Consider the following 25,704-nt stretch of genomic DNA (forward strand, 5'->3'; position numbering starts at 1 on the left):
TATGGGGATGCTGCTAACGCCTTGGCTGTTGAGCGGTAATCTTCCCCGGCTGTGATCTTGATCATTCGGTGTATGGTCGGGTTGTCCATTTCTGGGAGTAGCAGTCCTTGGTTGTAAATTCCTTTTCGGCGTACTGTAAAACAGATACCTCGGCCATCCCGCATTGTGACGTGGTGGAAACAGTAGTCTCCCTCTGTCGGCCTCGTTGGTAATGGTTGAAATGCCTCGTGCTTAGGTTGCGTGAAGAGGAAGTTGACGTCCTCGATGTTGGTTTTGGAGAGCTGAGCGTGGCGTGCTGTCAATTTGCCGGCCTTCAGTGACCAAGGCTCATCCCCGTCCATGTCCTGCTTCGGTGGTTGACTCGGATGGCCTTGCTTGTCTGGTTGGCCACTCGGGGGAGTGGTTGCCTTCCGCTTCACCATGGCAATCTTTCGGGCCTGCGCCTCAACGGGTGCTGCCTGTATAGTCGGCGGCACAACCGGAGGCGCTGAAGTCCTGGCCTGTGGAGTGGGTCTAGTCAGACCTTTGGTTGAAGTCGGGACGTCCGGGGCTGGTGCCTCTTCCGATCCTGTCTTCTTCCGGGGTACGGCGGTTGGCGGCGCAACAGAAGGAGTCGCTGCCGGCGGTTTAGCCGCCGGTTTTGGCTCCCCCTGTGCCTTCCCTGTCGCACGTCTCCTCCTCCTCCATCTTCCAGTCTTCAGTGGTGCCGGGTCCCCGTACATCAAGATCCCGGTATACGTGACCCGGTATTCCAGCAGCGCTCCGTAGGAGACCATAAGTCCCCCCAGGTGGGGGGGGGGGGGTAACGCGAGAGTACATTGACATACGTCCATCCTCATCGTGGTCAGTTTCGAAGTGCAAGAATCGACTGGGCTACTCTTTTTGAATAGCAGCAAGGGATCTTTTATATGCACCATCCCACAGACAGGGTAGTACATACCACGGCCTTTGATATACCAGTCGTGGTGCACTGGCTGGAACAAGAAATAGCCCAATGGGCCCACCGATGGGGATAGATCCCAGGCCGAGTAAGAGGATGTCACCAAATGATAAAAAGGGCAATTTGAATTGTTAAAAGGATGGGGGGGTCTCGGTTCCACGAATGCACCAAATAGCTATAGTTTCAAAATGTGCCAAGATTTCATAATACATATAGGGTACATTCTTGTTTGTCCTGTTAGGAAATATGTTAATTTATGTGTCATAGTATGTTAAGACAATATTAATTTGTGATACTTTGTATTACAATGTGTATGTTAAAACAGTATATTGTATTTGTATTTTTATATAGTTATTCTGTCCAATTTGGAGTATAATATTTACTTACCAGTATGAATTTACCTAAAAAAAACATTTTTATGGAAATCTTTCTCTTCTTCTTCTTCTTCTTCTTCTACTACTACTACTACTTCTTCTACTACTACTACTACTACTACTACTCTCTCTCTCTCGTTCTCTCTCTCTCTCTCTCTCTCTCTCTCTCTCTCTCTCTCTCTCTCTCTCTCTCTCTCTCTCTCTCTCTCTCTCTCTCTCTCTCTCTCTCTCTCTCTCTCTCTCTCTATCTGTATCTCACTTTCTGTTTCTCATCTGTCCATCCGTATGTCTGTCCATCCATCCATCCACCCATCCATCCATCCACCCTTCCAGTCACTCACTCACTCACTCATGTAAATATATGCTGATGGTTCACTGTATATTTACGTTTCATTAAAGCATGCATTGATCTGATGTTCACATTGACTTTCTTGTCCTCTCCAACCTTCGGAGTGTCTGAATTAGCTTATCACGGAACTGCCAGTTTCTTTCATCCATGCCAAACTGCAGGTTGTGTTGAAAGGCAGCGGGCACCCTGACATGAGTTTATATTCCACACACAGTGTCTCAATCGATGAGCCAGATAATCCAATGAGTAGTGGGAGACGTTATTGTATTGGAACACGAATCTCCAAGTTAACTAGACTTGGTAACTAGTTAGCTCGAAGAACTAGCCATGCTGGCGTTCATTAAAGGCATATGAAGCATTTATAAAGTACAGGGGCAGCATGAGGGGTGTGGAGGGAAAGGGAGAGATTTTGTATGGATAGAAACAAATGGAAAGCTCAAAGAGGTTTTTTACTGCTGTTTTGGTTGCATTCACATTTAAAAACTGTGTAGGGGCTGTATCTATCTCAGTCTGCAGAGCACTCGACTGAGGTGCTTTGGTTGAAGGATCAAATCTCCTCTGTGGAACTATACTCCATTTCACCATCTCCACCAGTGCTCAACCCATTACTAATACATATATACTCACATAAAAAAGTTCCTGTGCATCATTAACATTTCTGTGAGATGTATATTTTTAAAATGTACAAATATTGTGTTTTACATAGATGTACTATTTATCTGTTAACAGTACAGTGATCCTCTCCTATCTACACAATGCTTGGTGCGCCGTCAGTGATGATGTAACAGAACAACGTATTGATGTACTGTCATGGTCGTACTTGGTGATCACTTACTCTCTTGCGTACAGTTCTTCTACTGATTGGCCTTAACTCAGGGATGTTAAACTTGACATTTCCAAATGATTCTATATGTGTACACGCTTGATATTGATGATTTGTTAACGTGACGTCACATGTCGACTCCATAAACATGAAACATCTCTAGTATCCCTCAACTGCTTAGAACATCTCCGCAGACACTGCATAGTTTTTTGATGTACACCAATGGACACCAAAATGACTAGCAACAACGTCTGTGCCATTCTAACCGTTAATCATACCCAGCGTTCATAGAAGTTAATTTTCTTGAAGGTGTGGCATCACAGTGACGACAATTAGATATCAACACACATATTTTTCTGAGTGATGATAATCCATAGAATAGTTTGAGTCCAATGATAAGAAAAATGACGTCATACAGGAGCACGTGACCAAGAACGCTAGTAATGCAACTTGTGATCACAAAGTATGAATAGTTCATGCAATTAACAGGAAACTGCTAGAATATCGAAAGGAGTGGTTACACGTTCATTTACTGAAATGTTTATGATCAGATTTCTAGTAAATTATATTATATATGCAATTATTAGGTGCACAGGAACTTTTTTCCGCGAGTATATATAAAAGATCCCTTGCTGGTAATGGGAAACAATGTAGATGGTTTTCTCTGACTGTGTCACCATGACCGTAATGTTTCATATCCAGTAGTCAGTCATTAATAAAACCAATATGCTTTAACAGTGTCACAAAACAAACAAACCCCCTTTTTTTCAAAATTCATACTTTAACTTAATATGGTAATATTTTAGAGCTACAGAACTGTCACATACATGTACTGTGATTCAGTGCACAAATGATATTGGTCGATTTTAATTTCGGATGCATATTTTTTAAAAATTCAAATCTTTCATTTCCTCAGTTCTGTTTTAATGGCAGTTGGTACGGCTGTGTTTATAGCACACTAGTCAGCCTTCAGGTTTCTATTGGAATCCAGTGCCATCTAGGTTTATTGGTTGGCATGGTAAAGTTGTTTCAGGAATCATTTTAGTTCATTTAGTTTAACCATTGGTTCATTTAAAACCATTTTAAAAGATATCTTTGTTAGGAAAGGAAAGGAATATTTGTGTAATGACACCTCAGCACACCATCAGATGGCTCTAACTTTCGTGTAGTCTGGACTCAGTTATTAGTAGTCCTCTACTGAAAGAAAAAAATGTTTTATTTAATGACGCACTCAATACATTTTATTTACGGTTATATGGCGTCAGACATATGGTTAAGGACTACACAGATTTTGAGAGGAAACCCGCTGTCGCCACTACATGAGCTACTCTTTCTGATTAGCAGCAAGGGATCTTTTATTTGTGCTTCCCACAGGCAGGATAGCACAAACCATGGCCTTTGTTGAACCAGTTATGGATCACTGGTCGGTGCAAGTGGTTTACACCTACCCATTGAGCTAGTCCCCTACTGCTCCAACCAGAGGAGTCTGTAGATTTCATCTCTGTCTGATTGTGTGCCTGTCTGTCTGTCCGTTCCGTCCATCCATCCATCTGTCCATCCGTTTGCCATCCATCCGTCTGTCTGTTCGTTCGTCCATCTGTCTGTCTGTCCCACATGTACGTTTCCAGATTTTCTTTCACAATGCCTCAAGATATTGAGCTGAAATTTTGTGTATAGCTTTATCATGTAGAGTTATAGATAGAGTTTGACTGGGTTACGGCCCTTGAACATAGGAAATACGAAAATGTGTTTTTTACAGACTTTTGCCATGCTTCAAGACATAGCTGTATCATGTACTGTTACATATAAAGTTTGACTTTCATGAAGATTTACTCATTTTTGATAGTTATGGTCTTTAAACTTAGAAGATTAAAAAATGTTTAGGCCCGGTATGGGGACATGTATTGCTTTAGCAGTACTCTCAGAATGCTTCCCCAAATGAACAGGACAAAGCTCAATGTTGAAGTGCACGGTTTATCTAGGATCCATTCCCTGTTGGTCAGCCCATTAGGTTATTTTTCATTCCAGCCAGTGCACCACAATTGGTATATTAAAAGCCATGGTATGTGCTGTCCTGTCTGGAATGGTGCATATAAAACAGCCCTTGCTACTAAAGGAAAAATATAGTGGGTTTCCTCTCTAAGACTATATGTCAAGATGACCAAATGTTTGATATCCAATAGCTGATGATTAATAAATCAATGTGCTCTAGTGGTGTTGTTAAACAAAACAAATAAACTGTTAATTAAACATACATTTTATACAGAATCAGTCCAGGACATGATTCTAGTCACATTTCCAGTTGTATAATAATGGATATCTGACTCCAGTGTTCTCTGGATCTTCTGTCAGTCACAACACCATAAATATTATTTATGTGGCCTGGCTTGACCTGGGCCATCAAGTGCCATGTCTGGAGGTCAATAGAGTCCAGATTGCATGTAAGTTCCAGCCTGATCTGATGATTAGATGGGGAGGAGGATATAGTTTATAACTTTGCTTATATCCAGCTAATAGTCAAGCACATTGTCTGGGGCAGACAACTTGGCTACGTTTAGGCTGTATGTTCAGGAGATAGATTAATACATAATTATGTATGCTACTCTTACTTGGCCAAGTATATATGCACTTTCCAAGATACAGGATAGCATATATACCACAACCTTTGATATACTAGTACTAGTGTTCATTCATTCATTCATTCATTCATTCATTCATTCATTATTCATATATACTTGTTACTGTGCTTATATCCAATTAAGGTTCAAGCACTCCTGAGCATATACCTCAGCTATCTGGGCAGGACAGAGGGTTAGTGGTTAGTAAAAGAAAAGTTGATGTAGTGGCCTTAACCAGTGAGTTGTTAAACTTGCTTTTTGTGGGAGGTTCTATCACCGAGTCATTAACCTCACGCTGGGTGGGAGCAGTACCACTAAGTTGTTAACCTCACTCTGGGTGGGAGCCAGTACCACTAAGTCGTTGACCTCACTCTGGGTGGGAGCAGTACCACTAAGTCGTTGACCTCACTCTGGGTGGGAGCAGTACCACTAAGTCGTTGACCTCACTCTGGGTGGGAGCAGTACCACTAAGTCGTTGACCTCACTCTGGGTGGGAGCAGTACCACTAAGTCGTTGACCTCACTCTGGGTGGGAGCAGTACCACTAAGTCGTTGACCTCACTCTGGGTGGGAGCAGTACCACTAAGTCGTTGACCTCACTCTGGGTGGGAGCCAGTACCACTAAGTCGTTGACCTCACTCTGGGTGGGAGCAGTACCACTAAGTCGTTGACCTCACTCTGGGTGGGAGCAGTACCACTAAGTCGTTGACCTCACTCTGGGTGGGAGCCAGTACCACTAAGTCGTTGACCTCACTCTGGGTGGGAGCAGTACCACTAAGTCGTTGACCTCACTCTGGGTGGGAGCAGTACCACTAAGTCGTTGACCTCACTCTGGGTGGGAGCAGTACCACTAAGTCGTTGACCTCACTCTGGGTGGGAGCAGTACCACTAAGTCGTTGACCTCACTCTGGGTGGGAGCAGTACCACTAAGTCGTTGACCTCACTCTGGGTGGGAGCAGTACCACTAAGTCGTTGACCTCACTCTGGGTGGGAGCAGTACCACTAAGTCGTTGACCTCACTCTGGGTGGGAGCCAGTACCACTAAGTCGTTGACCTCACTCTGGGTGGGAGCAGTACCACTAAGTCGTTGACCTCACTCTGGGTGGGAGCAGTACCACTAAGTCGTTGACCTCACTCTGGGTGGGAGCAGTACCACTAAGTCGTTGACCTCACTCTGGGTGGGAGCAGTACCACTAAGTCGTTGACCTCACTCTGGGTGGGAGCAGTACCACTAAGTCGTTGACCTCACTCTGGGTGGGAGCCAGTACCACTAAGTCGTTGACCTCACTCTGGGTGGGAGCAGTACCACTAAGTCGTTGACCTCACTCTGGGTGGGAGCAGTACCACTAAGTCGTTGACCTCACTCTGGGTGGGAGCAGTACCACTAAGTCGTTGACCTCACTCTGGGTGGGAGCAGTACCACTAAGTCGTTGACCTCACTCTGGGTGGGAGCAGTACCACTAAGTCGTTGACCTCACTCTGGGTGGGAGCAGTACCACTAAGTCGTTGACCTCACTCTGGGTGGGAGCAGTACCACTAAGTCGTTAACCTCACGCTGGGTGGGAGCAGTACCACTAAGTCGTTAACCTCACTCTGGGTGGGAGCAGTACCACTAAGTCGTTAACCTCACTCTGGGTGGGAGCAGTACCACTAAGTCGTTAACCTCACTCTGGGTGGGAGCAGTACCACTAAGTCGTTAACCTCACGCTGGGTGGGAGCAGTACCACTAAGTCGTTAACCTCACTCTGGGTGGGAGCAGTACCACTAAGTCGTTAACCTCACTCTGGGTGGGAGCAGTACCACTAAGTCGTTAACCTCACTCTGGGTGGGAGCAGTACCACTAAGTCGTTAACCTCACGCTGGGTGGGAGCAGTACCACTAAGTCGTTAACCTCACTCTGGGTGGGAGCAGTACCACTAAGTCGTTAACCTCACTCTGGGTGGGAGCAGTACCACTAAGTCGTTAACCTCACTCTGGGTGGGAGCAGTACCACTAAGTCGTTAACCTCACGCTGGGTGGGAGCAGTACCACTAAGTCGTTAACCTCACTCTGGGTGGGAGCAGTACCACTAAGTCATTAACCTCACTCTGGGTGAAAGCAGGTAATTTACAGTTTTATAGCCTCAGTGGTGGTTAAGATTCTCTCTCTCTCTCTCTCTCTCTCTCTCTCTCTCTCTCTCTCTCTCTCTCTCTCTCTCGCTCTCTCTCTCTCTCTCTCTCTCTCTCTCTCTCTCTCTCTCTCTCTCTCTCTCTCTCTCTCTCTCGCTCTCTCTCTCTCTCTCTCGCTCTCTCTCTCTCTCTCTCTCTCTCTCTCTCTCTCTCTCTCTCTCTCTCTCTCTCTCTCTCTCTCCTCTCTCTCTGTGTGTGTCTGTCTCTGTCTGTCTCTCTCTCTCTCTCTCTCTGTCTACCTCTCTCTATATATCTCCGTCTCTCTCTCTCTCTCTCTCTCTCTCTCTCTCTCTCTCTCTCTCTCTCTCTCTCTCTCTCTCTCATTCTCTCTGTATTTCTCTGTTTCACTTTCTTTTTGACTAAGTGTCAAAAGAATTACATTAAAAAATCAAATGGCTGTTGTTAAAAATGTTTTGATTTGTCATTAAACAAACATTCCTTTCCTTGCCAATTCATTAACAACTGGAACATGTACCTTTAAGATCTGCCTCAGCTGTTGAAGAAGAGGGTCAGCCTGGGCTGTCAGGGGAAGGAACTACAAAACAAACTGATTCAATTCAACACACATCATTAGGCAGTCAAACCCAATAATCAAGATGGCTTTACAGAATTCTTTAGAAAACATTGTTAGGCTGATCCTGGAATACTGCAAGATGTGTTGACATTTCAAGTCACAGTATCGGTGAACTGGGCTATCTTCCTTGCAATATTTTCCAATGCTCTGCCAAAAAAAAAAAATCGAAAGTATAAAGTCTTCGGGTGCTATGGCTTAAAAACAAAATTGTATGTGTGTTTGTCTATTTGTCCATCCATATGTGCATGGACATTTTGTCACATATTTTTTTATCACAAACATCTGTTATATTTTTATGCAGTGCAGAATTGAGATTGTGTAAACTACAAGCCATAAGCGTATGAGACAGGGGGTCAGGAGGTCGGTTGCCCACCCCTTCACCCCTCAGTGTTGAGGCAAGTCTTCGTATTCAGGCAAAAACAATGCAGACGTTCAGACAAAATGAGCTGACCATTTTACCATGTATTTCCATTTTCTACTCACAATATTAGTCCATGCACAAAATATTAATCCATATTTTTTTTTAAATGCATAATAACTCATTTGGAACCCTATATAGCTGTTTAGTAGTATTGCAAATACATGTAGGAATAAACACTTAATCCAGATTCAGGCATTTTTGATTAATTTGGGCAAAAAGCAGCCTGCAAAAGTCAACACCACCCTTACTCCACCCACCTCACCCCCTACTACAAAAATGGGAGCCGGTCCCGTTCTGCCCAACTCCAGTACATATATTTTTGTTTTGCCATCACTGTTCTGGGAATTAATAACAGCTCATGTAATATTTTCCAAATCTTCGGTGTGGACAAGGTTCGTTCATGTATTCCTGAGGGCCACACATTAAGCAACTTATAATTACTTCCAACATCATTATGTTGGAAGCAAATATCTCATGATGGAGAATGGATTAGGGTGAGGCTGGGCTGCTGTCTTGTGTAATGATACAGTTAAACCGCTCGTTGACCTCCAGGGTGTAATAAAAGCATGGATGATTACAAACAGAATATTAATAGACTTCAGGCAAATTTACCGGCCTCAGTGGCGTAGTGGTTAGGCCATCGGTCTACAGGCTGGTAGGTACTGGGTTCGGATCCCAGTCGAGGCATGGGATTTTTAATCCAGACACCGACTCCAAACCCTGAGTGAGTGCTATGCAAGGCTCAATGGGTCGGTGTAAACCACTTGCACCGACCAGTGATCCATAAGTGGTTCAACAAAGGCCATGGTTTGTGCTATCCTGCCTGTGGGAAGCACAAATAAAAGATCCCTTGCTGCTAATCGGAAAGAGTAGCCCATGTAGTGGCGACAGCGGGTTTCCTCTTAAAATCTGTGTGGTCCTTAACCATATGTCTGACGCCATATAACCGTAAATAAAATGTGTTGAGTGCGTTGTTAAATAAAACATTTCTTTCATTTCTTTCTGGCAAATTTGTTATCTTTGGCAAAAATTATTGTCTATGTTACTTCTGTTTATAACATTAAATTTCCTTTTATTATATATATAATGTTTTCTTTTACTCATGTTGTACTTAAGATGATCAGTCTAAACCATCCATTCCATTAATTCCATCCTCTGGTATATGTACAAGTAGTCATGATTAATGGAATTGTTTTCTGTCCATTATGAGGATTACATGGGGGATTTGATATGAAGATAATTACACATGTACTTCACTTTTAAACTGTGGTCAAGATTCACTGATCTCTCTGATATGTACGGACTTTCTGCTGTGTGTATGCTTGTCAAGTCGAGTTAAGATTTAGGGACTAAATATATTCCAAATATTGTTCCTGTTTATCACTAAGTATTATTAATTTCCCCATTGTGGTGCTGTCTAGGGTTACAGTGTGGGTAGTAAAAAGCACAGTTTGGGTATCAGGATGGAGATAAAGATGTCTGCGTGACACGGAAATCAATACAGGTTCAAGGAGACTACACGTAGAAACTTCATTATCTCCAGCTAGCTTGTACTGGCAGAACAATCACCGGAATAGATTTGTTTCTAGATTGTAGCTACAAGTTATTTTAGTGTACGCTGTTCTAACTCATTCTTCAGTATACAGTGAAACCTGTCTAAGTCAGTTACCTGTAGAATCAAGCAAAAAATCCAGTTGTAAAGGAACTACATGTACATGTATTCTGAATTTGTAGCCATTTTAAAAGGTTTTCAGCAAATAAAATATCTTACATTTTAAAAATTACAATTTACTTACATTGATTAGAACATGAATATTTCTATAAGCAATGCATTTCTGGACATCGTAATATTGCATTTTTAGCATCTCAATATTGATTTTTGTCTAAAATAATTTCTTATGTACAAATTTATTCTTTCTTCTAAAAGCCAAACGAAATTTGAAATAATTCAGACACAGTCATTTCAAATGTATTTATCCCTCCAATGTTTTATAATTAAAACATGTTAAGGTAAAATCGAGGGTTTTTTCAAAAGAAGGAAAAATAAGAATGTGTGTTTGAGGGACCAGCAGAAGTCTTGCTAGGTCTGAAAACTCGGGATAGTCACTTAATGAGGTGTCAACTTTGGAGAGGTTCTGTTCTGTATTAATATTTAAAAAGGGATCCTGAAAAATGTCCACTTTTAAAAGAATGATGCTTTACTGAGAGGTCTTTTTTGAGTTTTTGGGTTGTTTGAATGTCACAGTATTTCCAATGGTCATGTTAGATTCCATTGTTACTCATTTATTTTGTGAGAATATTTTTTGTAATTTGTTAATCAGTTTTGTGTTAACTGACAAATGCTTTAACAAATATGACAGAGGAAGAGATGTTTTATTTTCTTGTATGTAGGTTGTTGTTTTCCTGATATTTGATTGTAAGCATGAGATGGTAAACAACGGTCATTACTTCCCAAAAGCAGTGGTCATGCATCAACAGTTCTACAGGGTTTTCCACTTCGACGAGTTTTGTCAAATCTGTTGCTTCTAGGTCAACCCACCCTGTTTACTGAAAAGTGGTTTTTGGTTTGGGGTTTTTTTCTTCTTTTTTTATTATTTAAAAAAATAAATAATGTCATTTTGTAGTTGTACATGCATTTTGTAATTTGTAATTTACATACAACTATTTCAGAATGAGAAAGTTTATAATTTCTTTTTTGATTATTTAGGAAATTTAGTTCTTTACATTACAAAAATAAAATGAGTGTTACAACAATGGTGCAGTGAATTTCAATACAGTGAATTATAAAAGCATTCAGTAACATTTGAATGAACAGAACTGAGCTGCAATGCAAACATGTGTGTGTTTGGGTTGTTACAACATTATCCAATTGAAGTGATGTGATAACAATTATCCTGCAATTATTGAAATGCAATGAAAAGTGTGCCGAGAGAGAACAACATTAACGCAGGCGTGAGCCCGTTCGAGGGTGTTTTTCAGTGGCGGGAATATTAATGAGATGGGACTCATTGTCCACAGACCGGTCTGGTGTGGTAAATCGTGATCACCGTATTCACGCTGAGATAAAACGCATGTACAAAATGGTGTAACCAACAAAAGATGATTGTTCCGTTGCCAGCAAGTATTGCTTAATGTATTGAAACTGTTTTCGCTTTACTGCTGTAACAGATTGGAGTGGTGGTCATGTTTAAATGATTTCTCAAAATGCCTGAGGTTTGTTGACACACTTTGACAACTACCCGTGGTATGGCTACCCACTTCCGCTCATGTGAATCACACTACGTTTAAAATCTTGGCAGTTGGAAACTGATGACATACGTTTCTGCTTGCTTATATTGAATGCATTATATTCTTTCTCTCTTTTTTTTTTTGAGTGGATTAAAATGGACCTATGATATCTGCTTTTTGGATATATGTAAAGTAACATTTGAAGCTTTGTTAAAATTCACTATCTGGTTTATGAATTTACAGAGCGAAGTTTTGGAAAAGCTTCATAGTTTCAACATGATTATATTGAATGTATTGTATTCTTGGTCATAAAGTGGATTAAAATGGATCTATGATACCTGCTTTTTGGATATATGTCAAGTAATAGTTGGAGCTTGTTAAAATTCACTTTCTTGGTTTATGAATATATAGAGTGAATTTTGGAACAGCTTCATCATTTGCACGTTATTGTATTGAATGTATTGTATTCTTGTTTTAAAAACCCCAGTATTAAAATGGACGTGTGATAACCTATTTTCAGCTATATTTAAACTGACAGGTGTGTCAGGACTAGCGTAGTTCTCTGTCCTGGTTTGTGAATAAGTTATAGGGAGTGAATTTTTGACACATCCATAGTAGCCGTTTCCACGTGTGTGAATCCCAGTGTATTCAAATCTACGGCAGTTGAACGACATGAGACTAAGATTGACTACACATCAAGGCTGTCTTCTCTTTGATTTTCTATTCTGGTTGGTGAATAATTTACAGGAAGTCAATTTCAAAAGGCTCACGGCACCTACTTTTGCCTGTGTGAATCACGCCATTATTTTAAATCTGCGACAGTTGAAGCACTATATACTACTAAAGCAAGTTCAACTACTATTATTTGTTCACCACATTTCTGCTGTTTCTGGTTTTCTTGAGTACTGTTGTTAGAGGATAATGTGATGGGGAGTTAGTGAGTTGAAGTGTTTTGTCATCCTGACGTTCTCTGTCTGATCAACTTGATACGGCTCTCACGTTTCCAGACTGATGAAAACTGTGTCTGATGTTTATGTCTCAAGGAAAATGTGTCTACTTTGTGTCAGCCTTCCCGAGATCTGATGACAACTGCTACCCTCAGCCGAGAAGACCATCAGCGCTATTCCATGCAATTAATTGCAGTATAACTCTTGGAAGCTTAACTGTGGATGGCCATTCCCCGATGCCGACTAACCGGGGATCAAAGATATTGAACACGGCCGGCAAGTGCTGATGTTCAGTCAGTTCAAATTGTGTCCAGTCTCCTCTATTATACTCTTTCAAGTCAGATCTGGCAGGATTTTCATGTTGGATGATAAAAAAAAATATTTTTCATATTTTGTGTTCAGCTGTGAATGAAGGGAGAATTTGCTTGTGGATAATACATTTCTTGAGTGATGATTTGTTGTGAAAAAACTAACATTTTCAGTGACTTACTGTGTTTTATCTACAGTATTACTTTCTCAACTCTGTGAGATATTCTCTGTGTCGAGTGGATTGTTTGGAAACTAGATAAGGCAGATGTATATTATTTTTTGTTAGTCTTGCCCATATCTCATTTTTTGTAACTGCAATACAAAACTGGAACCATTGGATATTCCATGCAACTTAAGATTTTTTCTTTCTAATTAGCATGCAGATAGCTTCAGATACCTTTAGGTAACAGAGAGTTGAAAATAGTATAGTGCATATCTGTGTATAGTGTCTGTCAAAATAGTGGTCACTTATCCATAGTCGATATCTCTATAGAATGGATGCCTTGAAATAGTGATCATTTGTATAGTGTGGATATTTTTATAGAATGGATGCCTTGAAATAGTGATCACCTATACATAGTCAATATCTATGTATAGTGGATACCTTGAAATAGATGTCACTTCTACATAGTACACCATTTAATGAACATCTTTATATATGTGTCACATTCACGTTATGGACACCTTTATTTTATGGACAAGTCTAAACCAGACTAGAAAAAGAAAAATCTGCAGAACATTGCTAGAAGTATTTAAACTATAAGTATTTAAACACAAGGTATTTTAATATGAACATCAAGTGTTTTTTATTTATGACCTAAACGAAGAACGAGGATCAATCACTTTGACAGCTTGGTTTGATGCTGTTCAGCCACCGACATGAAATCAAATATTGGCGGCAACTGAGATGTGATGTATGGAGATTTTTATTAAGTGATTCCTGGTATTGTCTGGATGCTATGTCGCTGAGAACCCAGGAGATATTTACTTACTATCACTTTTCAGAGATAATCCTTTGAAGAGTCCTGAAGGACTTCCTACATAAAACAGCAAAGGAGATGGTACTTGAGAGAGATTCAAAAGTATTATAGGAGTATATAGGACTTTATGTAAAAATCAAGCTGAATATATAGCTGTCATAATAGGAGATGGACGACAGCTTAGGACACTATTAAAGAAGCCAGCATGGGAGTTACAATAGACATATAGGAGACGAACTTAAAATTCAACACAAAGGACCACATAGGAGTTTGCTTTCTGTGTGTATTATTTTCTACCTTGGATTACATTATTGTACCCATACCTACTGTGGTTTAGAAGGTAACATCACATAGATTTTATGACATGATATTGTGTAGATTATTAAACCGTAAAATAATTACATGGGTTAAAAAAAAAAAAAAAAACTTGCACTGAATCATTCTGATAAAATCGTTGCTTGCTAAAAATTACTATTTGCGTCCTATTTATCAGTGATAAGTTTGCATCACTTCGTCTTGACACCTGTATACCTGCCCAGCAGGACGTTTTACAAATGAGTAGCCAAGCGATGGAGACATTATTTATATTGTGATATCAGTACGTTCACACTGACCCACACGGTTGCTGTCATGTTGACACACCTGTACAGGGATTCAAAGGAAAAGACATGAATATTCTCATATTTGTTCATGTGTATAAACTGCACAGGAAATATCTGCAGTAAGCAATCTACAATTTTGATCTACGTAGGAGCTGGACAAGACAATTTATTTTTATATTTATATCACTGGAATGTTCCTCACTGCTACTGACAATGTTAACACACCCACAGTGATTCAACCAAGAAGGCATAAATGCTCTGATGTTTGCATGTGTAAAAACTGTTTATGAAATATCTGCATTAAGCAGTCTATGATTTTGATCTACGTAGTAGCTTGACAAGACAATTTATTTTATATTTGTATCACTGGAATGACCCTCACTGCTACTGACAATGTTGACACACCTACAGTGATTCAAACGAGAAAATACAAATGTTCTGATATTCGTATGTGTATAAACTATGCATGCAATATTTGCAGTTACCTGTCTATGATTTTATGGACAAGACAATTTATTTTTCTGTTTATTTCATTGGAATGACCCTCACTGCTACTGTCAATGTTAACATGCCAACAGTGGTTCAAAAGAGAATATGTAAATTCTCCGATATTCGCATGTGTATAAACTGTTTATGAAATATCTGCAGTAACCGGTCTACAATTTATTTTCTGCGCAGTACATGGACAAGATGATTTATTTTTCTATTTATTTCACTGGAATGACCCTCACTGCTACTGTCAAGTTGACACACCTATACAGTGGTTCAAACGAGGAGACATAAATTTTCTCATATTTGCACTTGTGTATAAACTGCACATGAAATATCTGCAGTGACCAGTCTATGATTTTGTTCTACGCAGTACATGGACAATATGGTTTACTTTTCTATTTGTTTCACCAGTTTTAGTTGTTTTTTCTAATAAGAAGTTTAGGTTAACACTGTTAATCAAACATTTCTGTTGGAATGTAACTTAACAGGAAGACATCAAGATATTTTGGATATCATAGTTCACCAAACATATTTTTGTTAAAACATAATTTAAAACAAAAACTTGTCTTTCGTGGATTAGCTGTGGAGTACTAAACTAAACATGCGCACAAGATACCCGGGTGAAGGATGGGTTATGAAATCTGAAATAGGTCGCAGTATTCACTGGATGTGATTGGCAATGGAATATATTTGTCCCTGTTTACGGGGCCACTCTAAAACTCCAAAAGAGGGGCCACAAAGAGAACTGTTGTCCCCTGATGTCGAAGATGATGAAATTAGCAGACCCCAGACAGGTAATATTAAGAACCTGTGATAGATTGTGTTTATATGACTATAGTGATATACGTGGTGTTTTAACTACGTATATATAGATAGATAGATAGATAGATAGATAGATAGATAGATAGATAGATAGATAGATAGATAGATAGATAGATAGATAGATAGATAGATAGATAGATAGATAGATAGATAGATAAGATAGATATATAGATATATAGATAGATAGATAGATAGATAGATAGATAGATAAGATAGATATATAGATATATATATAGATAGATAGATAGATAGATAGATAGATAGATAGATAGATAAGATAGATATATAGATATATATATAGATAGATAGATAGATAGATAGATAGATAGATAGATAGATAGATAGATAGATAGATAGTTAGATAGATAAGATAGATATATATATAGATAGATAGATAGATAGATAGATAGATAGATAAGATAGATAAGATAGATAGATAGATAGATAGATAGATAGATAGATAGATAGATAGATAGATAGATAGATAAGATAGATAGATAGATAAGATAGATATATGAAGTGATGTCACCTTGTTTTTAACTAGCTATGTAATATTCCCAGTATGTTTTCAAATAGGTACAGTATATTAGAAAGTAATGTCAAGTAATATTAAAATATGATCTTATTTTATTTTTAAATAGTATTACTATTATTAGAAAGTGGTGTGAGATTGTTCATAGATATAAGTACTACACCTATGATAAAGTCTTCATTGGTAAATGTTTCCTTACAAAATAATTTCAACAAAAGTAAAAATCTTTAAAGTCACTTTACTCAGTCCTCAAAAGCATCGGCAGGCATATGGATATGGTTGAAGAATTGGATAGCTTATATAAAAGTAACAGTTTCTTCTTTGCTGCTTTAGGTCATGTTTTATGATTACCATATTTGGAGCAGAATGTAGATCACTGGTTAGAGATGGGCTGAAAGGTCACTCACCTCAGTGGACTTGTTTAGAGTTGGGTTTTTTGTCTCGCTTTTTCCGGAGTGAAAAGGCAAGATATAGGTATTTCTTTTACGATGGCGACAGTGTCAACTTTTGTGTTAAAGTTTCACGTTTAGGTCAGTTTTCTCACAAACTATAAGTCTTACATCAGTGGAACTTGGTTTATAATTGGTTTATTAATTTAAAAAAGACCTATTGCTACTAATCCGAAGGAACAGCCTATGTTAGCTGTGGCATGGATTCATCTGTCATTCTCTAAACCAGTTAGTGTCAGGATGACCCTGAGTTACACATCTCATAGTTGTTGCTTTAACTGTGCTCGGTATTGCAGTGTCATTAAACAAAGAGATTGGTTCAAATCTTACTATAATAGTTAAAATATTTTATTAACAACAATCATACATGCATCCATATGTTTTTAATAGGATTCATTTCAGTAGTGTATTTTGTGAAATTTAAAAATGTATTTTGGCATATACTAGTATATCTATTGTTGTACAAGTTTACAATGAAAAGTTCTATAAGTCATATATATTGTATATTGTATACATTTTTTTTAAAGTTTGTTTTGTTTAACAACACTGTTACAACACATTGATTTATTAATCATCGGCTATTTGATGTCAAAATCAGTAATTCTGACATAGTCTAAGAGATGACACCCACTACTTTTTTCCATTAGTATCAAGGAATCTTTTATATGCACCATCCCACAGACGGGACAGCACATAGCACAGCCTTTGATATACCAGTCGTGGTGCAATGGCTGGAACGAGAAATAGCCCAATGGGCCCACTGACGGGGATCGGTCTTAGACCGACTGCACATCGAGCAAGCGCTTTACCACTGGGCTACGTCCTGCCGCACACAGACATAATAAGGGAGGAAACCCACTGTTACCTCGCAATCGGCAACTCTTTTTAATTAGCAGCAAGGGATGTTTTATAGTCATATATCATATACCACAGCCTTTGTTATACCATTTGTGGAGCACTAACTGGAATGAGAAATAGTCTAATACTCTCTACAAGTAGAGATAATCCACTGATTTACAGTGTTTTAGACCGATCGGTCAATTTTTTAAATTGCCTTCAATCCACCAGAGTAACGTAACTGGTAGGTCACATATTGGGTGACATTAACAAGAACTCATCAGCCAAATGGCACCAAACAGCTCCATGTACATGTATATATGCATAGGCTTCGGTTCATATCGGCCAGTGCATCGGTAGAAGAAGAAAAAATATTATGATTCAGAAGCTCATTACTTAGTTTCAAAGCCTGTAATTAAGAAAATGTCCATGGCAAAAAAGATCAAATATAATCCACTGCAAAAATAAAGTGCTGCAGCAATATTTACGACATTATCAATTGTCGAGGGCAACCACAGAGGTTGAGGTATTTTTTATACCAGTGCAACTCCTGCCATTAAAAAAATGTTTATGGCAAACAAAAAAAACATGTCTTTGAAACTGAATATGGCCGAGGGCAAAAAAGTGCCATGGAAAACTCCACGGCATTGCCAATTGCAACGGTTGCAGTGGTCATCGAATTGTATTATATTACTTAGGAATAAATCATTAACAAAAAAATTTCAGTTTGTCAAATAATGAAATTTTTAAAGATGTTTTGACAGAAAGTTTATTTGTATATTTAGCATGTGCAGGTACATGTATATTGTGCATGGATATATATAGATATATATTGAACTATTAAATCAGCTGGTCTTATTTTTGTTCCTCTTGTTTTGTAATTAATTCCACCTTGAAATGAATAACACCATTGTACATTATACAATATGTCACAGGGAAGTGCTCATGCTAAACAGTTCCAACATTTTCAAGCAATGTAGGCAGGCTTTTTGTATATCACTAATATTTTGTCTGTAAACAGCTAAGCTTTTTTAAATATACAATAATGACAAACATAATGACTTTTTGCCAAGCACTGGAAACTGTGTAAGCACAACCCTGAATGTCAGGCACGGTATTCATGGAGTTTGTTATGTCTGTACATGGGTTGTAATGTGTTTTCATGTTCATTGATTGCTGACTCAAGGTAAACATTAGCTAATGCAACACAAATAGCTATGATATAATCATCCATTATATAAATATAGAACTGGTCATGTAGAATAAGGATTGCTAGGCAACAGAGATGATGAAAGAGATTACAGCAAACCCACTGTGAAACTAAGAAGTTTGAAACAAAACTTGGGCTGTTATATATTATTAGGAAATTTAATTTTACATAATTTTCAAAATCTTAACTCATAAAAATGTATATATATATTTTTGTTTTTTTGTCTGGAGTTCCCAAATAAAAATCTGAAGAGAGTTCTGCTTTTGAAAAAAGTTAATAATGACTTGGACTCTTTTTCGTCTTCTTCTTTTTTTTTAAATCAGACATGACTGCATAATTATATCCTTTTTAGATTGTAAAATATTTTAAAATGTTAACATGCTGAATTATTGTTTGCTATAGCAGGAATTAAATGTTATTATTTAATAACATTTTCACTCCCTGCAGATAAATTATATGTATCTCAACAGCAATAAATTTGCATTCCTCCACACTTCTGGCAAGAGATAGTGTTTTCTTGACAACTGGTCATTTGTACATGTCTAATAACTGGCCATTCTTGTGGAAGAAGTCAGAATTTACACACCTGCAGTGTTGTGTATTTTAGTAACTAGTATAATACATTTGTACATGGCTGGTCACTGACTGGTTTTGTGTCAGAACGTTGATAGAATGTGGACCCATGCAGTTATATACAGAGTAATCATTATTGAAAGCAGGTGGATTTGCATATGTTTATAGATATAGGACTAAAGTATTGTAAAACATAATTAAAAAGATGTCTTGAGAAATAAATCTTTCAGCTATTCATCAAGTTTATGAAGAAAGTGATTCTTTATCTTCAACACTTTTATATTTGTTTTTATTATTTACATTGTATATAATAAACATTAACATAATTATTTGATGCTTATTTCATTATATATTGCATAACGGTACCAGTACTGTTATATGACATTTGTGATGTTAATGGTCTATCATGACCTTTGTTGTTGCTTTTCTCCTATAATTATTTTCATGCTTGTATCCTTTTGAGCTTTAAGCATGCTGTCCTGTGCACATACCTCAGCTACCTGGGGTGTTATGATCAGTAAAAGGAAAGTCAATGTAGTGGCTATTAAATTAGTTTAAAATGACTCTGGTTAGAAGCCTATACTGGGATTCGAACCCGGTGCCTGCCAGCCTCAAGTTGATGGTTTTAGTGACTTAATGAGGGCTGTCTGTACACAAGGATTACAGGATTGTAGCCTCATATAGCGAATACAATCATACTTACTGTTTGTTATATATTTCAGTTTGTGCATAACAAATAAATTAACAGACTTGGTCTTCTTTTATGATCTCTGGCCGGATAGATGTACATGTGTATTTATACTCAGTCAGTGAAGAGTTTTTTGACTGCTCTGAGAGATCATTAACGCAACTATTTTACTCCTCATTTTCTGTGTGCTCAGTCTGTAACGGTTATTTACTGCCCCTCAACAATAACAACATTTGTGATTTTATTAGTAGATGGATACACATTTGTGGTCAGTGGTGTTATCATGTTAACATTTCAATTGAACTTGTTTTGTCTCCTAAACACTTTCATTTAATAATGTGTGAAAGCAGACACAATTTAAGGTTTAATCTTTATTTATATAGAGTCAGACCGAAAAAGATGTATATTTATCCTCAAGCCCATGCCCCTACATTTATTACGTGTCTGGAAAAATGCCTACCATTAGAATATTTTATTATCATTTTATTTTTGGAAGCAACAATTCATGCAGTGGTTCTGCAACATGAAAATCATTTATTGCAATATTATCCTATACTCAGTCTTTTAATACCATTTGCTCACTTTCCTGATAACAGTTTATTGACAGATTTCATTTTAAACTCTTTGTTTTTTATTACTTTCAGACTCGTCATTTGAGAAGGTTGCCACCAGTGAAAGGAGGGGTAGCCTCCCCTTGGTGTCATCGAGCCTGGATGACACCATGGACAGCTCATCATCTTCATCACGATTTGTGGTACGATCCTCTCATTTAAACTCACTCCTCAGTGATGGTGATAGTCATATAAGGTTGTACTACAGGGAAACCCCTCTAAACCGGATACCCTTGGGACCAAGAAAAATGTCCGGTTTTAAGAGGGATCTAGTTTACAGAGGTTAAGTTCTGTCCTGGTTTTTAAAAAGGGACTCTGTAAAGCGTCTGGTTTGAGGGAATTCCGGTTTACAGAGGGTCTGGTCTTGAGAGGTTTCACTGTATACCAAATAAAATCCCATAGGTGACCACGTTAATGTTTGGGTTTAAAAACACTATATGCAGTATATCAACCAAACTATGACCCATACATATCAGTACTACAACCCATACCTCAAATTATTAACCGCAAAAAATGGTTCCTTCCATGGCTCATGTTTGGTATAACCAGATGTTTTTACAATACCCCTAGTTTCGCACAAAATTTGAGTACTTTTGTTTACAGGTACTACATACATGTTTCAAGCACAAGGCTGCTTGACACAGTGGTATTAGATGAAATAAAACTGCATACCTTTTTTTGCCCAGATGAAACTAAATTTGTTTACAACCAACACACTCACATTTATCACCAATCATAGGACTTCTCTATCAAAAGTTTGGTGCACCTCGAACTTTGACCCAGCTGTAAGTTATTTGGTTTATTATTACCATAAGTTTAAAGTCACAGACCCTAGTTTAAACCCATAAAACTGGACACTAAATTTAGTTAATTTACAAACCTGTAACACATTTGGATAAAGTTACAACAGAGTTAAACAAGAGTCTGTGATGTTGAAATGTGGAAATACTCTTAAAAACAGGCTGGAACTCTTATCACCATAACTGTTACTTCTCAGATGCATGTGCATTTTAAAAATATGAAAAATGCATTTTGTGGTATTAGAAACACCAGAATGACCAAAAACACTTTGGATTTACGGACATGGATAATCTAAAAAATAAAATCTAAGTAATGTATTATTTCAGTGATCATAAACGGCTGGGGCGGGACCTAGCCCAGTGGTAAAGCGCTCGCTTGATGCATATGGTGCATATAAAAGAACCCTTGCTGCTAATCAAAAAGAGTAGCCCATGAAGTGGCGACAGCGGGTTTTCTCTCTATATATATCTGTGTGGTCTTTAACCGTATGTCTGATGCCATATAACCATAAATAAAATGTGTTGAGTGCATCGTTAAATAAAACATTTCCTTCATTCATTCATAAATGGCTCTAATAGTGAAACATATGCCTTAGTGTTTAAAAACTATTGTCTGTCACTTTAATACTTGAATGATTATAACACTAATAAACTGCTTGCAAGGTTTTCAAAATGTGATATGTTTACAAACATATAAACCCTGCAATAGAAAAACAATGTTTACAACAAAAAACATGCCGTGAAAAAGAATCTAATAAGAGTCGACAGCAAAGAAAGTGTCATGGAGAGTTATAAACTCCGTGGCAATCTCCTTGGCATTGCCATTGCCATGGACAATTGTAGGGGTTGAATATCAAACCCCAACATAAATTGATCTTGACAAGCATGTCACATTTTGGTTACTGCATGTATAAAAAGTTAAAGTTTGTTTTAAGACACCACTAGAGAACATTGATTTGTTAATCATCGACTATTGGATGTCAAACATTTGGTGATTTTTACTTGTAGTCTTAGAGAGAAAAGCCTATATTTTTCCATTAGTAGCAAGGCATCTTTTATATGTACCATTCAACTGACAAGATAGCCCATACCACAGCCTTTGATATACAAATCATTGTGCACTGGCTGGAAAGAGAAATAGCCCAATGGGTTGATTACTAGACTTCAATGTAAATGAATCATCCTGTTCTCAGTAACTTGAAATGTTTAATTCAAATATGATATGATAAATTTTGTTTTCATGAGATATAATATTCAGGCCCGTAGGAGCTGGGGGGGGGGGGGGGGGGGGGGGGAGGGGCTCAGCCGCACCTCTTTTTTCGCCAGTTTTTATTTCGGGACTTTAAAATGTCTTATAATGCTAATACGGAAACCTGACGATAGAATAACCATAAAAATGAGCCCCCCACTTTGAAAATCCGTCCTACGGGCCTGATATTATGGCAGATTATAAAAATAGGTTAAAAATAAACCAGATAATACTCACATATTCTGCACTTAATAATTGTACATTTTGTTATTCAGGTGGGTTTCATTTACTGTTTAGTAATATTGTAAATTTTTATTAAAGAAATAAAGCTCTGCAACGTTCTAGTTTTTTTATAATCCAGATATAAAATGTTAAAACTGAAGCTAGCTGAGTGGGGAATGTTTAGAAGCATTGTGAGTGGAAGATATAACATGTTGCTGTACTGATGATTTTAATTTTTGTAGAATTTCTTCACAAAGAAAGGCTTCAAAAGTAATCTCAAGAGAACGAAGAGCGTCACCAAGTTGGACCGCAAGCGCTCTGTGCCAGGATTCTCAGACAATGATACGTAAGTACACATAACGCGTGAAATACATGGTGACTTTTACACGCATCGAAATAAGTCATGAGTGGTCATTCAAGTTACCAGGAGCTTACCACATGTCATGGTAGTCGAGAATGGTATTTTGTGCTCCTAAAACAATTTTGAACAAAGACACAAGTATCAGTACAAAACGAACAGTGATATAAATAAACATCAAGGTACCAGCATGGTTGTGAAGGAATGATAATCTGACTTGTAAACTTTATAAATGTATACATATCCGTAATTTATGGTAAGCTGTTTATGGGTTACCGTGCTTATTTCGATGCCTGGTTTTAGAACATGTTTGAGTGTATTCTTTTCAGACAATGCTGACAGAGACGTTTTGAAGTTTTTATTATATTTTTAGATAGTTTTAGTGAGTTTCAAGCTTTTACCATGTGTGTGCTTATTTCAAACAAGCTTATATCATTGGTGTTACATAGGTATTTGGTAGTTTTTCTCAGTCTTTTTCATTGGTGTTAGTAATTTGTAGTTTTTGAGACACTCTTTTTCATTGGTGTGTGTTGTTGTTTATCAGAAAGCTTTTTCATTGGTGTTAGTAATTTGTAGTTTTTGAGACACTCTTTTTCATTGGTGTGTGTTGTTTATCAGAAAGCTTTTTCATTGGTGTTAGTGTGTTGTAGTTTTTCAAAACAATCTTTTTCATTGGTTTTTCAGACAGGCTTTTTCATTGGCATTTCTGTGTTGTAGTTTATCAGACAATCTTTTTCATTGGTGTTTGTGTTGTGTAATATTTTAGGGAAGCTTTTTCTCTTGTTTTTCTTTATTCAGAACATTCATATGTATGTTAGAAAAAATTTGTCATACATTTTTCTTTAATGGTATTTCTTTTTACAAGACATGACAGCACATAGCATTTGGTATAAATCATGTGTATGTCTGGTTGGAATAATAAAAAAAAGTAAAAATAAACTTAATGTTATACAGGAATGCAACATTGCAAACAATTCATATCTTTCTATATTGTAATCTTCTATCAAACCCATTGGTAAACTTCTTTGAAAATTAAATTAAAGTTCCTATTTGAATATAAAAATACAGCTGTAAAAAGAGTACAATGTAACATAAAATATATGTGCACAAATAAACACTAAATGTTTTGCTGTATACACAAATAAACATTTTAATATTTATAAAATAACACCACACACGTGTGTGTGTGTGTGTCTGTGTGTGTGTGTGTGTGTCTGTGTGTGTCTGTGTGTGTGTGTGTCTGTGTGTGTGTGTCTGTGTGTGTGTGTCTGTGTGTGTGTGTGTGTGTCTGTGTGTGTCTGTGTGTGTGTGTGTGTGTGTGTGTCTGTGTGTGTGTGTGTGTGTGTGTGTGTGTGTGTGTGTGTGTGTGTGTGTGTGTGTGTGTGTGTGTCTGTGTGTGTGTCTGTGTGTGTCTGTGTGTGTGTGTGTGTGTGTGTAGTAGTAGTAGTAGTAAAATAATTCCAGTGCTAGCCCTGGGTGGCTATTTTCAGCCATGTGACCTAGATTTACAACGTAACCGGTATGATAAAACACGACTAATAAAATTTAAAACTTGTTGTCGCTAGTAATCAGACATTTGGTATCAACAATGCAACATGACTTAAAGAGTATTTAAATTTATTTAATCGCGTTTTCTAACTTTACGACAAGCAGCTGGCAGTACACTATTGAATAGTAGACTGGCTCACAGACATGCAAATAGCACTTATTTACACCATGAGGTGGATCAACAGAACAAAACTGGTTGAAGAAATGTTTGGTTTTAAAAATCAGATGGGGGAAAAAATCTTTTGCAAATTTTTTCGCCAAACCGAAAATTCTTTCGCAATTTTTTATTTTGTTTCGCAATTGCATATTTCATAGTAGAAATGAAACTGCCACTGTTTTGGTGTGGATTGGGTACCGGGTAATTTATGGCATGCTTCCATCAGAGAAGTGTTCAAGCACACCTGTTGTGGACTCCACCTCTGACTTCACCAGTTTTATTCAAGAGACAGGGTTTGGTGTTTCAGTCAAGTCAAGCCAAATGGTTTAACGTGCTCATTAAGAGTATTAAGAGTTGTTATAGCACACGCCTGTCCTGGGCACAGGTTCGGGCATGAGCCAGCCTTTCCATCCGACAAGGCGGGGTTCACACACTCAAACTGACAATCACAAGACAAGACGAGGTTTGCACACTCAGACTGACAATCACAAGGTTCGCACACTCAAACTGACAATCACAAGACAAGGCGAGGTTCGCACACTCAAACTGACAATCACAAGACAAGGCGAGGTTCGCACACTCAAACTGACAATCACAAGGTTCGCACACTCAAACTGACAATCACAAGGTTCGCACACTCAAACTGACAATCACAAGACAAGTCGAGGTTCGCACACTCAAACTGACAATCACAAGGTTCGCACACTCAAACTGACAATCACAAGGTTCGCACACTCAAATCGACAATCACAAGGTTCGCACACTCAAACTGACAGTAACAAGGTTCTCACACTCAAACTGACAATCACAAGACAAGGCGAGGT

The 25,704-nt window shown here is 38.0% G+C and overlaps 1 protein-coding gene across 7 annotated transcripts in view; it reads left to right on the forward strand.

Annotated features, from left to right (window-relative positions):
- LOC121383342 (ras GTPase-activating protein nGAP-like) overlaps nt 1-25,704 on the forward strand; it is a 222,678-nt gene that overhangs the window by 106,905 nt on the left and 90,069 nt on the right. For 6 of the 7 annotated variants that reach the window (XM_041513308.1, XM_041513309.1, XM_041513310.1 and 3 more), the window contains 2 exons: nt 20,580-20,689; nt 23,060-23,163. In XM_041513308.1, coding sequence (XP_041369242.1) covers nt 20,580-20,689; nt 23,060-23,163 — 214 coding nt within the window. Of the gene's footprint in view, nt 1-14,014; nt 15,619-20,579; nt 20,690-23,059; nt 23,164-25,704 lie in introns of those variants that run through there. The other variant, XM_041513314.1, reaches the window with a different exon arrangement.

Source organism: Gigantopelta aegis, chromosome 10, assembly GCF_016097555.1.
Source record: "Gigantopelta aegis isolate Gae_Host chromosome 10, Gae_host_genome, whole genome shotgun sequence".
NCBI classification, from domain to species: domain Eukaryota; kingdom Metazoa; phylum Mollusca; class Gastropoda; order Neomphalida; family Peltospiridae; genus Gigantopelta; species Gigantopelta aegis.